The sequence below is a fragment of the Condylostylus longicornis genome, unplaced genomic scaffold (genome assembly GCF_029603195.1).
Source record: "Condylostylus longicornis isolate FDR11 unplaced genomic scaffold, ASM2960319v2 ptg000048l, whole genome shotgun sequence".
NCBI classification, from domain to species: domain Eukaryota; kingdom Metazoa; phylum Arthropoda; class Insecta; order Diptera; family Dolichopodidae; genus Condylostylus; species Condylostylus longicornis.
In genome coordinates, this window is record NW_026578017.1 from 3,265,385 (window position 1) to 3,277,484 (window position 12,100).

The window sequence follows — 12,100 nt, forward strand, 5'->3', positions numbered from 1 at the left end:
ATTAAATGCCAAAAGAACTGCAAAAACAACAATCCATCTATTTATTGTTAATCAAAAATAATATTTTCATCTACTAGAAAGAAGAAACGTAATTGCATAGATCACCTATACAATTACGTTTTGCATTTGTTTAAACTTATGTCATTGTTTAAATTTATGTCATTGTGATTTGTTCGTGCTGATCGGGAGTATTTTGAACATATAAATTGATCCAAAATAATAAAAACTTTTTTGAAAAACAGCAAACGGTTTTGTCAAAGTAAAAAAAATTAAGACCGCTTTTAAATCGTATTTAAATCCAAAATAAATCAAACGGCACATCAGAAAGAAGGATCAAAATACAATCTAGAAAGTATTTTTATTATTGGCATAGTTCATTAGTGTTTTGACCCTTGGTGCAGCAGAAACTTTGCAACTTTTTAATTAATTGATTTGAAAAAAATTAAAAAGTGTTTGGTGCTGTAGGGCCTTAGTTTGTTTAATTTGAAAATCCAAAAATAACAGTCAAAATATTATTGATAAAAGGTAAAAACACACTGACTGCTTTTTTGAAAGCACTTCAATATGCCTTCAGCTTCCAATTAGTTGCATCATTAATGAATAAAATTTAGTTCTAAAATATTTAATATCAGTTTATATTCCTAAATTTAATATTGTAAACCAAAATATAAAACACTTTAATTAACAGAATTATTTTCAATTTTAAACTATATTAACGTTATTTTTTTCTTTTCTTGTTTTCTCCTTATAAAAGAGTTCGTTCGTTATTATCATTATTACAAATTTAATTAATTTTCTTAAATTGAAACTTTTCTCGACTTATTAATTTTATTTTCAAGTTTTTTTCCACATATCAATACATTTTAAAATGAAATTGAAACTATGTTGAAGCGAAAGAAGGTTACAACGTGAGAAAAGTTGAAGAAGGGAAATGAGACTTTACACTTATATGAGAAGGAGGCTTCTCAAATTTCATTTATTATTATTAATTACAGGGTACGGAATTTATTCATACTTAATATTTGGTGTCTAGCATAGAAAATAAATTTAGTGTGGCAATGCTGATTCAGTGGTAGATTAGTATATGACTGCGTCAGATTACCATGGCTTTTAATGACATTTGGAAGCTGATATCACAATCAAAATTTTCTTCCATTATAAAATATAAATACAAAATAAGGACTTTCAACTTATACGAAGAAAGTAAATATACCAATAATGGCTCCAACCATTATAAATGGTGCTAATAATGCTGATAAAAGAGCACCGAAACCAGTGGAAAAGCGGTAAGGATAAGAAAATCAAAAATTTTACACAATATAACTATTTATATTTCAGTTCGGAACTCATATGCCGCGTTAAGTACAGTAACACATTACCAGATATACCGTTTGATTTGAAATTTTTAATGTATCCTTTTGAAAACGATCGCTTCATTCAATATAATCCAACCTCATTAGAACGAAATTATAAATATGAAGTCTTAACTGAACATGATTTGGGAGTCACTATTGATTTAATTAACCGTGATTTATATCAGGCAGATCCATATGCTCAACTTGACCCTGATGATGAAAAGTTATTAGAAGAAGATGTTCATACACCACAAGATTCAAATAGATCAAGGCAGCATTCGAGGAGCGTTTCTTGGTTAAGAAAATCTGAATATATTTCAACCGAACAAACAAGATTTCAACCTCAAAATTTGGAAACAATTGAAGCTAAAGTAGGTTATAACGTAAAGAAAAGTTTGAGAGAAGAGACTTTATACTTAGATCGTGATGCTCAAATTAAGGCTATAGAGGTAAATAAAAAAAATTTGGAAAAGTCATATTATACGCGTATAATTTTATACTTGTTTTCAGAAAACTTTTGAAGATTCTAAAAAAGACATAGTGAGACATTACAGCAAACCCAATGTGGTTCCAGTAGAAGTATTGCCTATTTATCCAGATTTTTCAAATTGGAAATATCCATGTGCCCAAGTTATATTTGACAGTGACCCCGCTCCAATTGGTAAAAATGTGCCAGCACAAATTGAAGAAATGTCACAAGCTATGATAAGAGGTGTCATGGACGAAAGTGGTGAACAATTTGTCGCCTATTTCTTACCAACGGAAGAAACTTTGGAAAAACGAAGAACTGATCTTATAAATCAAGTTCTGTACGAAGATGATGAAGAATATGAATACAAAATAGCACGAGAATATAATTGGAATGTTAAAAACAAGGCTTCTAAGGGTTACGAAGAAAATTACTTTTTTGTCGTTCGTCAAGACGGTGTATTTTACAACGAATTGGAGACTCGGGTGAGACTTAGTAAGCGCAGAGTTAAAGCAGGACAGCAGCCAAGTAATACTAAATTAGTAGTTAAACATCGTCCGCTGGATGCTAATGAACACAAAATGCAAAGATATAGAGAAAAGCAACTTGAGCCACCAGGAGAGGAAGATGAAGAAGAAGAAGACGAAGATATGGAAATTGACGAAGAACCACAAGAAATGCATGGAGATGAAGCAAATGTGGATACTGATGCAAAATTCGAAGATGAAAATCAAAATGAAAATAGCGACGAGCAAAGCGATAACGAAAATCAAAAACAAAGGGACAGAAAATCACGTTCACGTTCAAAACATTCTCGTAGATCCGAATCCAAAGCTCGTTCTTCAAGGAGTAGATCAGGTTCAGAATCTGATGCTTCTGGTTCTGTTTCGGATAAATCAAGATCAAGAAGTCGATCACATAACAAAAGTAGTCCACGGTCAAGGTCAGCATCGGGAGACTCGCATTCGTCACAATCAGCGGCCGAAAGCAAGTCTCCTAAAAGTAAAAATGGATCCCCGGCGAGAGTGTCGAAAAGCAAGTCCAGGTCAAAAAGCAGGGCATCTAGATCAAGATCTAGGTCTAGCTCTGCTTCATCTCGGTCTTCAGGTAGTGGCAGTCGAGATACAGATAAAAGCGGTACTAGTTCTAAGGCGTCCTCGAGAAGATCATCCAAAAGTGGTAGTGAGTCTCCAAAAAGTGGAAGTGATTCACCAAAATCTCGAAGTGGTTCATCAAGAAGCAGAAGCGGGTCTCCAAAAAGTGGCAGTGGATCCCCTGGAAGTTCACCAAAAAGTACAAGTAAATCACCTAGAAGCAGAAGCGGCTCACATGACAGCCAAAGCGGAAGTGGTTCAGATGATGAGTAATATCTGATATGAGTAACCATCAAATTAGTTTGAGATAATTGTAATGAATTCTTAAATATAGTGTCTAAAACAATAAATGTGTTTTTGCAACATAAAATAAAAACTCATTACTAGCATTTTGTAGAAATATTACGATCTTCCTTCTAATATATAAAATTGATATGTTTATACTATTGCTATGTATAAAACAGCAAGTAATAAATAAGTCACTCACTTATTTTAGTAAAACATTGACATTACAAAAAATCTAATGCCATATTTATCTATCAGGCCACCAAGCTCAGAGAGCAAATCAAAAATAAATTCCAAATTTATGTATATGGAATTTAAATGGAAGAGGTGTCGGAAATTATTTATGTGAAGGAAATTGATCAATATTTTTAGCTCTACTGATTCTACATATTTTTTTAAATTTCAAAAAAATCGGTTGGTAAATTCCATCTGAAAAATGCATTTAAAAAAATATTGCAATTTTTAGCCCAGGCAAGTTTCTTGTCTTCCAAATGGAAGGGTACTGAATTACAGAGTAAAGTTTATGATTTTGGGTGATTTTAATTTGCCTGGTCTTGAGTGGGTTTCCTCTGATGCTAATGAATTTTATGTGGCTTCTAATATCCCGTTGGGTTTTGAATCGGAGTTTCTCGACGATATTGGTTCGTGTGACTTGTGGCAAATTAGCGGTGTTCATAATTGGTTTGGTAGACAGCTGGATTTTGTTTTTTGTTATGATCCTGGTAGTTTTGCTGTGTCTTCTTGTGGCCAGTTTATTTGTCGTCCGGAAGATTACCTTCCGCCTGTCTCTATTATGTTTTTTGTCGGCCAGGTTTTGCCAGGTTTTTCTCAGCCTATAATGGCTTTAGGTCTCTTTGTAGTGATTTGTAAAGTACTTAGCTTAATGATGTTGGGCGTAGTATGTTTGGCGATCCGCGAAAGTTTTTTGATTTTATTGATTCTAAGAATAGGTCTGATGGTTATCCATCCTCGCTCAAATTTTCTGGTAGATCTTCTAGTGATCCTCTGGTTATTTCAAATTTGTTTGCCTGCCACTTTTCGAGTGTTTTTTCTCCAGTTGATGTTGTGGTTGGTCTATCTCCGGATTTTACTGCATTTGTGAATATTGTTGGTGCGCTGTTGATAATTTTGTTCTTGATAGTATTGTTCTAGGTCCTAATTGTGTTCTGCGAGCCATGGAGAGGATGGATGGTGGCTGACCTCCTAGTTCTGATGGGATTCCGTTCTGCTTTTCCTTAGGCTTGAAAGGAGTCGTACGTTGTTCCGCTTCATAAGAAAGGGTTCGTTCTTCGGTTAGTAATTATAGGCCTTTCTCTTTTCTTAGGTGGGTTTTTCTCTTCGCAGCTTGATGTGGGTCTACTCCTATTTGTCTTGCAGAATTTATCAGGTTTCTTTCCGTTCTGCTCTGTCTAATGTCTACTATGCCCGGTAGCGTATTCCGCAGGGTAGCTATTCGGGTCCCTTTTACTTTTTTAGTTGCGACTAAGGACGCTTTTAGTTCTGTTGTGGTTTCCGCGCTTTATAGTTTTGCAGATGGCTATGATTATTGCCTTGACGGGGTGGTATTGGGGAGGGTGAGCACAAATTTTTGCGTTTTGTTTTTAGGGGTTTGGGCTGGTCTGATCCTTTTAAGTTGCCGTCGTATGAGGCTATGTTGATCGATTTGCAATCCTTGAGGGCACGTAGGGTTGTCGCTGACATAGTGCTTATCCATCAGCTCGTATCAGGAACTATTGTGGCTCTTTCTTTGTTAGGGCAGGTTTCTATTAGGGATAACATAAGGAATCTTAGGTATGCAGAGTTGTACAATGTTCGCTGTCACTCTACACATTATGGTAGGAATGAACCGGTCACTAGAATGTCACGTTCTGTTAATTCTAATTCTTTGGTATTTGATTCTGCTATTAGTAAAGGTACCCTTAGATCTAGACTTTGGTCTAATTTAAATTTGTAGTAATATTTTCGTTTCATCTTGCTTTTGTCTTTCTCTCTCGTTTTTGTTTATCTATATTATCTACATATGTATGTATATTTACTATTATATTGCCTGGTGGTCGGTTTTTTTTTATTAATCGTTATGGGTTTTTGTTATTATTATTTTTAAGTTGTGCTCGTCATTTTAAGTTGTTTTACTTGCGCTTTTGTTCTTCCCTCTTTTTTCCTACATATTTTTGATATGTCAAGTTTCAAAATATGTAATTTAAATATATTTATTAATAGATATACTTAAACTACATTCCATTAGTTTTCGTTTGCATTTTCCTTCCAAATTCTTAAAATATTTGATTTTTATTTAGAAATAGATGGTAATAAGAGTTGTGTAGGCAAGAAAGAAACAAAATATTGTAAACGAACGAGTGTATCAAAAACATTGAACTGAAATAAAATTAAATGAAGCTATCAATAATGTAAAAGTCGCCGTGTAAACGCAGCACGTTTTAGAACCGCAATATGTCTCATAAAATAAAATATAAAAGAAAAATATGGTTATTTGCAGGAAATTTAGAAACATCGAAATATTCGATTATATGAATAGATAAAAAAAAAAATCTGAAAAATACCACATGGGAATGTAAACATGTGATTTGTTTTGACAGCTGAAGGTCATCATAATATTTTTACAATATTTAAAGCGGTTTATATATTTAAATTCTTCATTTAATAAACACAAGTAATTAAATAAATCATTCCTAATATCACAAATATTTGAATGTGGTTTTAATAAAACAATGTTGAGAAAATTTTTACCGAAAGGATTTCTTAGAAAATTTTCAACAGGTGTCATTGTTGTTGGTGGAGGTGTACTCGCATACGATGGGTAAGTTTTTTAGTTAATGATTAAGTGACGATTTCATTATTGTGTATTGATTAATATAACGTTCAAATTTGGTATGATGAATTATCTAATACCTGGATATTCTAAAACTATTTACCGTGGACACTTAATGTTATATTTGCAACCAATTGAACTAATGTTTTGTGTGGATTCTTTTCTGATAGGGCATAAGTTCCCATCTATATTTAAAATAAATAAATAAGTACGATTCCCCTCTGTTGGGTTAAATAGGAAATGATCCCCACTGTTTGGTTGAATAAGTACGATTCCCCACAATAGATTGAAAAATTTCGAAAAGATCCTTTTTTAAAAAAATTAAAACCAAGTTTAAATAGTTTTATTAAGATTAAATAATTCCGTAAGCGTAAACTTTGTCAAAATAACGTTAACTTAAATCACATTAACACGTTCGCGGACGCGAATGCTATAGCATTCATTTTCATAGTGATGCAAAATGACGTGAATGCTATAGCATTCAAATTTTTAAGCCAATTTTTCATTTAATTCATGTCACTAGTTGAAAAATTTTATCTATATCGTAGTGGATGTTATAATACATGTCTAATCAGATTTTAAATTTTACAACCAGTTTAAAAAATAATTGTCTGTATATTTTTGCAGCTGCCTAAAATTTTTAGCGTCCACGAGCGTGTTAACAAAAAATCAAGATTTCTTCAAACATGAAAATTTTAGTAGAACCTTCTTAAAATCCTCACAAGCACATATACATAGTTATAATTTAAGTTTTATTTTTCAAAGTAGAGGCTCTGATTTTAATTTGATTGAAATCTTGTTAAATGACATGTTTTGCATCGCTTAAGCTTTAACATAAAACTAATATTGTATAGTGTTAACAACACCAGGGGAGCATTTCATATATAATAATGGAAAGATTTTTTATGTTTGAGTTTTTAGCAAAATATTTGTACCACTATTAATTATATAAATAGGATCTTATCCACATAAATAAATTTACTAAAAGTAGACTATATATAAATTTCAGATATGCAAATCAATTCCTTTATACTGGCGCATCTGTAAGGTAGGTTACAGAAATATAAACTAAATAAAAAATAAATACGATAAATATTTGTAGATTTCTTAGGTCGTGCAAGGTAGCTCTTGCAATATCAAAAGGTATGGAAAATCATATAATTTTTGAAAAAATTATATTAAGCATTAATTTTTTTGTTTCTAGATTACTATTTAGCATTACATAAAGGGGACAAAGGTGATACGGAAGATTTCTTAAAAGAAGTTCATTTAAAGAGTGCTAATAGAATTTTGGAAGCTTGTTTAAATAACGGGGGTTTGTACATAAAAATAGGTCAAGGAGTTTCGGCAATAAATCACATTCTACCTATGGAGTACACAAAGGTGAAATATACTCTTCAATTAAGTGCTACATAAGAGCTACCAATTATTAAATTTTACTTTTCTTTTTATTTAAAGACATTAAGTAAATTACATGACAAGTGTCTACCCTCTAGCAAAGAAAACATTCAAAAAGTTTTTCTTAAAGACTTCGGAGACGTACCTGAAAACATTTTTGAAGAATTTGATTATAAACCCGTGGCTGCAGCTAGTCTTGCACAAGTAAATTATTTCCTTTTTTAAATATATTTTATGTAAAATATTTTTAGGTTTTTAAAGGTAAATTAAAGTCAGGGGAACAGGTTGCCGTTAAGGTAATGCTTATCTTTTCATGACAGATAGTCATAATAAAACTGGATTTTTAATTAGGTTCAGTACAACAATTTAGATAAGAGATTTCCAAGTGATGTCGGAACTTTAATTTTTCTTCAAAACGTCATTGAAGTATTTTTCAAAAATTATAATTTTGGTTGGATTTTAAAAGATTTAAGAGCCAATTTAGAGAAAGTTAGTAATATTTAACATGTAATTACCACAAAATTTTTATAAATTTAATAATTATAATTTCTTTTGTTTATTAGGAATTAGATTTTTGTAACGAAGGTGCTAACGCAGAACGTTGTTGGAAAGATTTAAGTCGTTTCAAAAACGTATATGTACCAAAAATTTTTTGGAGTTATACAAAAAAGGTCGGTAGCTTTTATTTTGTTCTTGTAGAAATTTAAATAAATTCTTTTTGTAGAGGGTTCTTACAATGGAGTGGATAGATGGCTTTAAAATAACTGATATAGCATCATTGAAAAAAAATAATATTGATCTTAAATATTTAGATAAAAAATTATTTCATATATTTTCTGAACAAATATTTAATTCAGGATTTGTGCACGCTGATCCCCATGCAGGGAACCGTAATATTTTCACTATATTCCAAAATTTTAATATCACATAGAAACTTTCCAGTTTTTATCCGATCTAAAAAGCCAGGAGATTTTGATCTTGTTATATTGGATCATGGTCTTTATGAATATTTACCAGAAAAATTTCGTAAATCATTGTGTCAATTTTGGGAAGCAGCCGTCTTAAGAGATGAAAACACAATGTCTCATTCCGCAAAAGAGCTTAATATAAAGTGTAAATTGATAATATTAGAATAATTGAGTTTTAAATAATTTTTTTTTAAGATTACAAAAACTTTGCTGAGGTTTTATTTCAAACACCATATGAAAACAAAGGCGCTAATATTAAAACTAAATTGACTGACGAAGATATAAAATATATGCAAGAAATTGCCAAAAATAATTTTGATAAAATTATGGAAACTTTAAAAGAAATGCCAAGGAACATGCTTTTTGTAGTCAGGTCTAATACTAAATTATAAATCGTTTTAAGTTTTTCATTATTTTTTTTTTTAGAAATTTAAATACTATACGAGCGATTAGTAGAGAGCACGGGGATCCGATAGACCGACCCAGAATAATGGCGCGATATGCTCAAAAATGCTTATGGAACAGATATTCACTTTTTGGTTTTTTTAAGTGGGTTTGTAGACGAGCAAAATTTGAGTTTCAGATAATGTGAGAATCAAAGAATTTTTTCACTGAAATTATTTTTTAAAATTTCATTTTAATTCTGAATTTTAGGAAAGATAATCTAAAATTGGCTGTGCATTTATTGTATTTAGATACTTTACATATGTTAGGAAGATCTACAAAAAATTCAAAGGAGATTTTGCAAATAGGAGAAAAATACAGACAAGTTTAAGCTGTTTTGTCTTTCAGCATGATTTTGGGGTTGAATTTTATAACTATAATTTAATTAAATTTAAGTCTAACTGAACCGAGAATATTTAAAACTAAAATTTGCGCATTGCTCGTTTCTATGTAATTTTTTTTCTGCTATACATATCCCTTTGTACTTTAAATGAAAAAATACCCAGAATAATATTGCTTATCTAAAACGACTTCAAGTGAATTATTGAAAAATTAAATACTCACGTTAGGTAAACAATTGGCAAAAAAACTAAATATGCGCTATGCAATATATGTTCATTTTAATTCCTGCAAAACAAATAATTTGTTTAAAAGAAGCGATTTCCTCTCAAATGCAGGAATTTGCTTGTGTTGAAATTATTACTTCCGTTATATTAAATTCAGCCCCTAAAAGAGGTATCTAGGCAAATAAAATTAATGGAATAATAAAATACACTTATCTGAATTATAACAAGCAATTTTTATATCTGAATTGTAATAAAAGATTTAACACATTTCTATTAGTTACATCTATTAGTAATCATTTCTTTTAGTAATCACATGATGTTACAAAAATAAGTGTTGTCTTCAATTTTTGGTATCTCCCCCTTTAATTCCTTTGATTTTAATTCCAAAAATGTATTTTCATTTTTCTTTTCCAACCACTCCGGCAACTTTTTATTCCAATCCTGTGGGGGAGACGTTCGCTTTTTCCAAATGTCATTTGCGTAATGTGACTGCAGTCTTACAGCTCTTCTTGCCGATTCACTTTCTGTTACAGCTTTTCCTGCTTGTATATCAGTACCGTCCGAGTTTTCATACTTTAGACAATTTTCGTAGTCTTTTTTCCATTGGGAACAGTCAATTGATTCCCCATGAATGAAATATTGATGAAATCGTCCTTTGATGCTTGTGCACTCTTCATATTCCTACAATATTCGAATATGTGTAATTATACAGACTAATTCATATATGTATGTATTATATTTATTGTTATGTAGATACGCGTACTGGTAAAAAATTAAATAAAAAATTTGATGCAAAATAAGTTATGAACTGGAGCCCTACTATTTAATTCGAATTTCGCGAAATGATTTCCGTATTTGGAAAAAATGGTAAGGTAGCACCAATCGACTTACATGAAACATCACTTTCATTATATATGTATATACACAGTAAGGTCCTTTAAAAGCGAAATACATCCTATACCAATGAAAGCTCTTATAAACGCAAATGTTTTTACAACTAAGTGTATTGTAAATAAAGCCAAATTGAATTGAAATGTCAAAATTGCAAATAATTTTTCATAATAAAAGGAATAAACTTTTGTCTAAATAAAGGAGCTTTACTTAATTTTGAAATAACACTAAATGATTACTTGGTCAATATATATTTATAACTCTGACCGAAATATTTTTGTTTACATCAAGGTACGTACATTATTCATAATGTGTATAATATATAATGTATAACATGTACATATATTAGATTATGTATATATTTTAATGAAACCTTTTAGTATGCGGTGAAATAATTACGCAACAAATTTTACATTTTTTGAATGATGTTTATTAAAAATAACAATGTTGCACTTACCTACGTACCTCTTTGTAAAGAAAACAAGGTCTGATCTGAAATATAATAATTAATAAGCTGGAAATGGAAGTGTTTAGGTTAATCCTTACCGACCATCCTTCTTGTTTACGAAATTCTTCAGGTTCCATTTATTACTAAATTATTTTTTAACATAAAATTTGATATTTTGAAATTAATAAATATCTCAAAAACAAATCAAAATTTCGAAAAAAAAATTAAGTCCCGAATGTGTTCTCAATTAATTAAAAATTTAGGTTAAAAATGTTCTGAGCAATTAAGGTATAATATATATATACTTGACAGCATATCTGTCAGCTGTGATGCAAATTGAGTATTGATTGATATTAAGTGGAAAAGTCAATATTGATAAAAATATCTTAATTTGGAAAAAGTTTATCTTGTGGGAGATTTATGATGTTAAAATGGGCCTTCTATACTCTATAGCTTTCACAAGAATACAAGAATAGCTTTCTTACGGTTAAAACAAGTAAGAATTTATCTGACAGATATAAATTAAAACAATTTTTGTGTAACAGAGCTGAACAGGAAAATTTAATTTGTTTATGTGTTTAAATAATTCCGTTATTATGAAATCACACATTTTTTCGTTTTAAATTGAAAACAAAACAAAAGTGATTTTCCGCGGCAGAATGTCAGAATTCATTTAGAATCGATCGATTTAAATAGGACTGTAAGGAGTTAAGGGAAATAGCAAAACTACGGCCACGAATTTCATCACTTTCGGTAAAATAGCCTAAATTTCTTTGGTACCACTGGCGGGTTTTTTTTTGACATTATCTGTTTCCACGGAAATGTGAATCTTTCCAAAAAGTGTTCGAATAATATTTTAGGAAACCCGATTTGAAATTTTAAAAATCCTATCAAAAGAATTTTAATAAAGATTTTTCTCTCAATTTAATGAATGTTAAACATCAAAGCTAAAGTAGAAGTAAGCGACAGGCATGCTACCAAAGTTTTCGAAGAAGTAGAAAAAAATTAAGAGCTTCGCATTGCAGAAAAATAAACGTATCCGGAAGTAACCAAGAGTTTAATGCAAGCATTTGACATTAAATGTAAAATACTAAATATAGTAAAGTAACATACTGAAAATAGAGTAATAACGTGGAAATCATGCGCCGTTGTCGTTCATCGCTTTGGTTAGGTTTTTACAATTAAAATAAAAAATCTTTTTATAACGAGCTTATTCATATTATTTTTATAATAATATATTTCTGTTTCAAATTTCTTTCATATGTTATAAATTTATTTTAAGAAATCTGTTTATTTTCTGTAGTCTCATTTGAAAGTTCATTTATTTTACTAAAATGGTGGATTGTCAAAAC

The 12,100-nt window shown here is 30.5% G+C and overlaps 3 protein-coding genes across 4 annotated transcripts; 2 read left to right on the top strand and 1 right to left on the bottom strand.

Annotated features, from left to right (window-relative positions):
* The first annotated feature begins 1,114 nt into the window (after positions 1-1,114).
* LOC129611015 (RNA polymerase II-associated factor 1 homolog) lies at positions 1,115-3,288 on the top strand. Its single transcript, XM_055523918.1, has 3 exons — positions 1,115-1,286; positions 1,339-1,804; positions 1,866-3,288. Exons 1-3 carry the CDS (start codon positions 1,219-1,221, stop codon positions 3,189-3,191), a joined length of 1,860 nt encoding a protein of 619 aa, XP_055379893.1. The 5' UTR covers positions 1,115-1,218; the 3' UTR covers positions 3,192-3,288.
* Positions 3,289-5,814: 2,526 nt separating this feature from the next.
* LOC129610914 (uncharacterized aarF domain-containing protein kinase 5) lies at positions 5,815-9,484 on the top strand. The gene is made up of 13 exons (XM_055523729.1): positions 5,815-6,021; positions 7,043-7,081; positions 7,136-7,176; positions 7,238-7,416; positions 7,492-7,635; positions 7,683-7,727; positions 7,783-7,920; positions 7,995-8,102; positions 8,156-8,321; positions 8,374-8,544; positions 8,595-8,772; positions 8,826-8,987; positions 9,054-9,484. The coding sequence occupies exons 1-13, from the start codon at positions 5,933-5,935 to the stop codon at positions 9,172-9,174; spliced, it is 1,581 nt and encodes a 526-aa protein (XP_055379704.1). The 5' UTR covers positions 5,815-5,932; the 3' UTR covers positions 9,175-9,484.
* A 143-nt stretch (positions 9,485-9,627) lies between these two features.
* On the bottom strand, positions 9,628-11,349 carry LOC129610915 (UPF0545 protein C22orf39 homolog). 2 transcript variants are annotated; one of them, XM_055523731.1, is made up of 3 exons: positions 10,847-11,349; positions 10,766-10,792; positions 9,628-10,090 (listed from the first exon to the last, which is right to left on the bottom strand). In XM_055523731.1, the coding sequence occupies exons 1-3, from the start codon at positions 10,883-10,885 to the stop codon at positions 9,719-9,721; spliced, it is 438 nt and encodes a 145-aa protein (XP_055379706.1). In that variant the 5' UTR covers positions 10,886-11,349; the 3' UTR covers positions 9,628-9,718. The 2 variants fall into 2 exon arrangements, with proteins under 2 accessions (XP_055379706.1, XP_055379707.1); XM_055523732.1 differs by lacking the exons at positions 10,766-10,792; positions 10,847-11,349 and adding an exon at positions 10,301-10,449.
* Between the last annotated feature and the right edge of the window lie 751 nt (positions 11,350-12,100).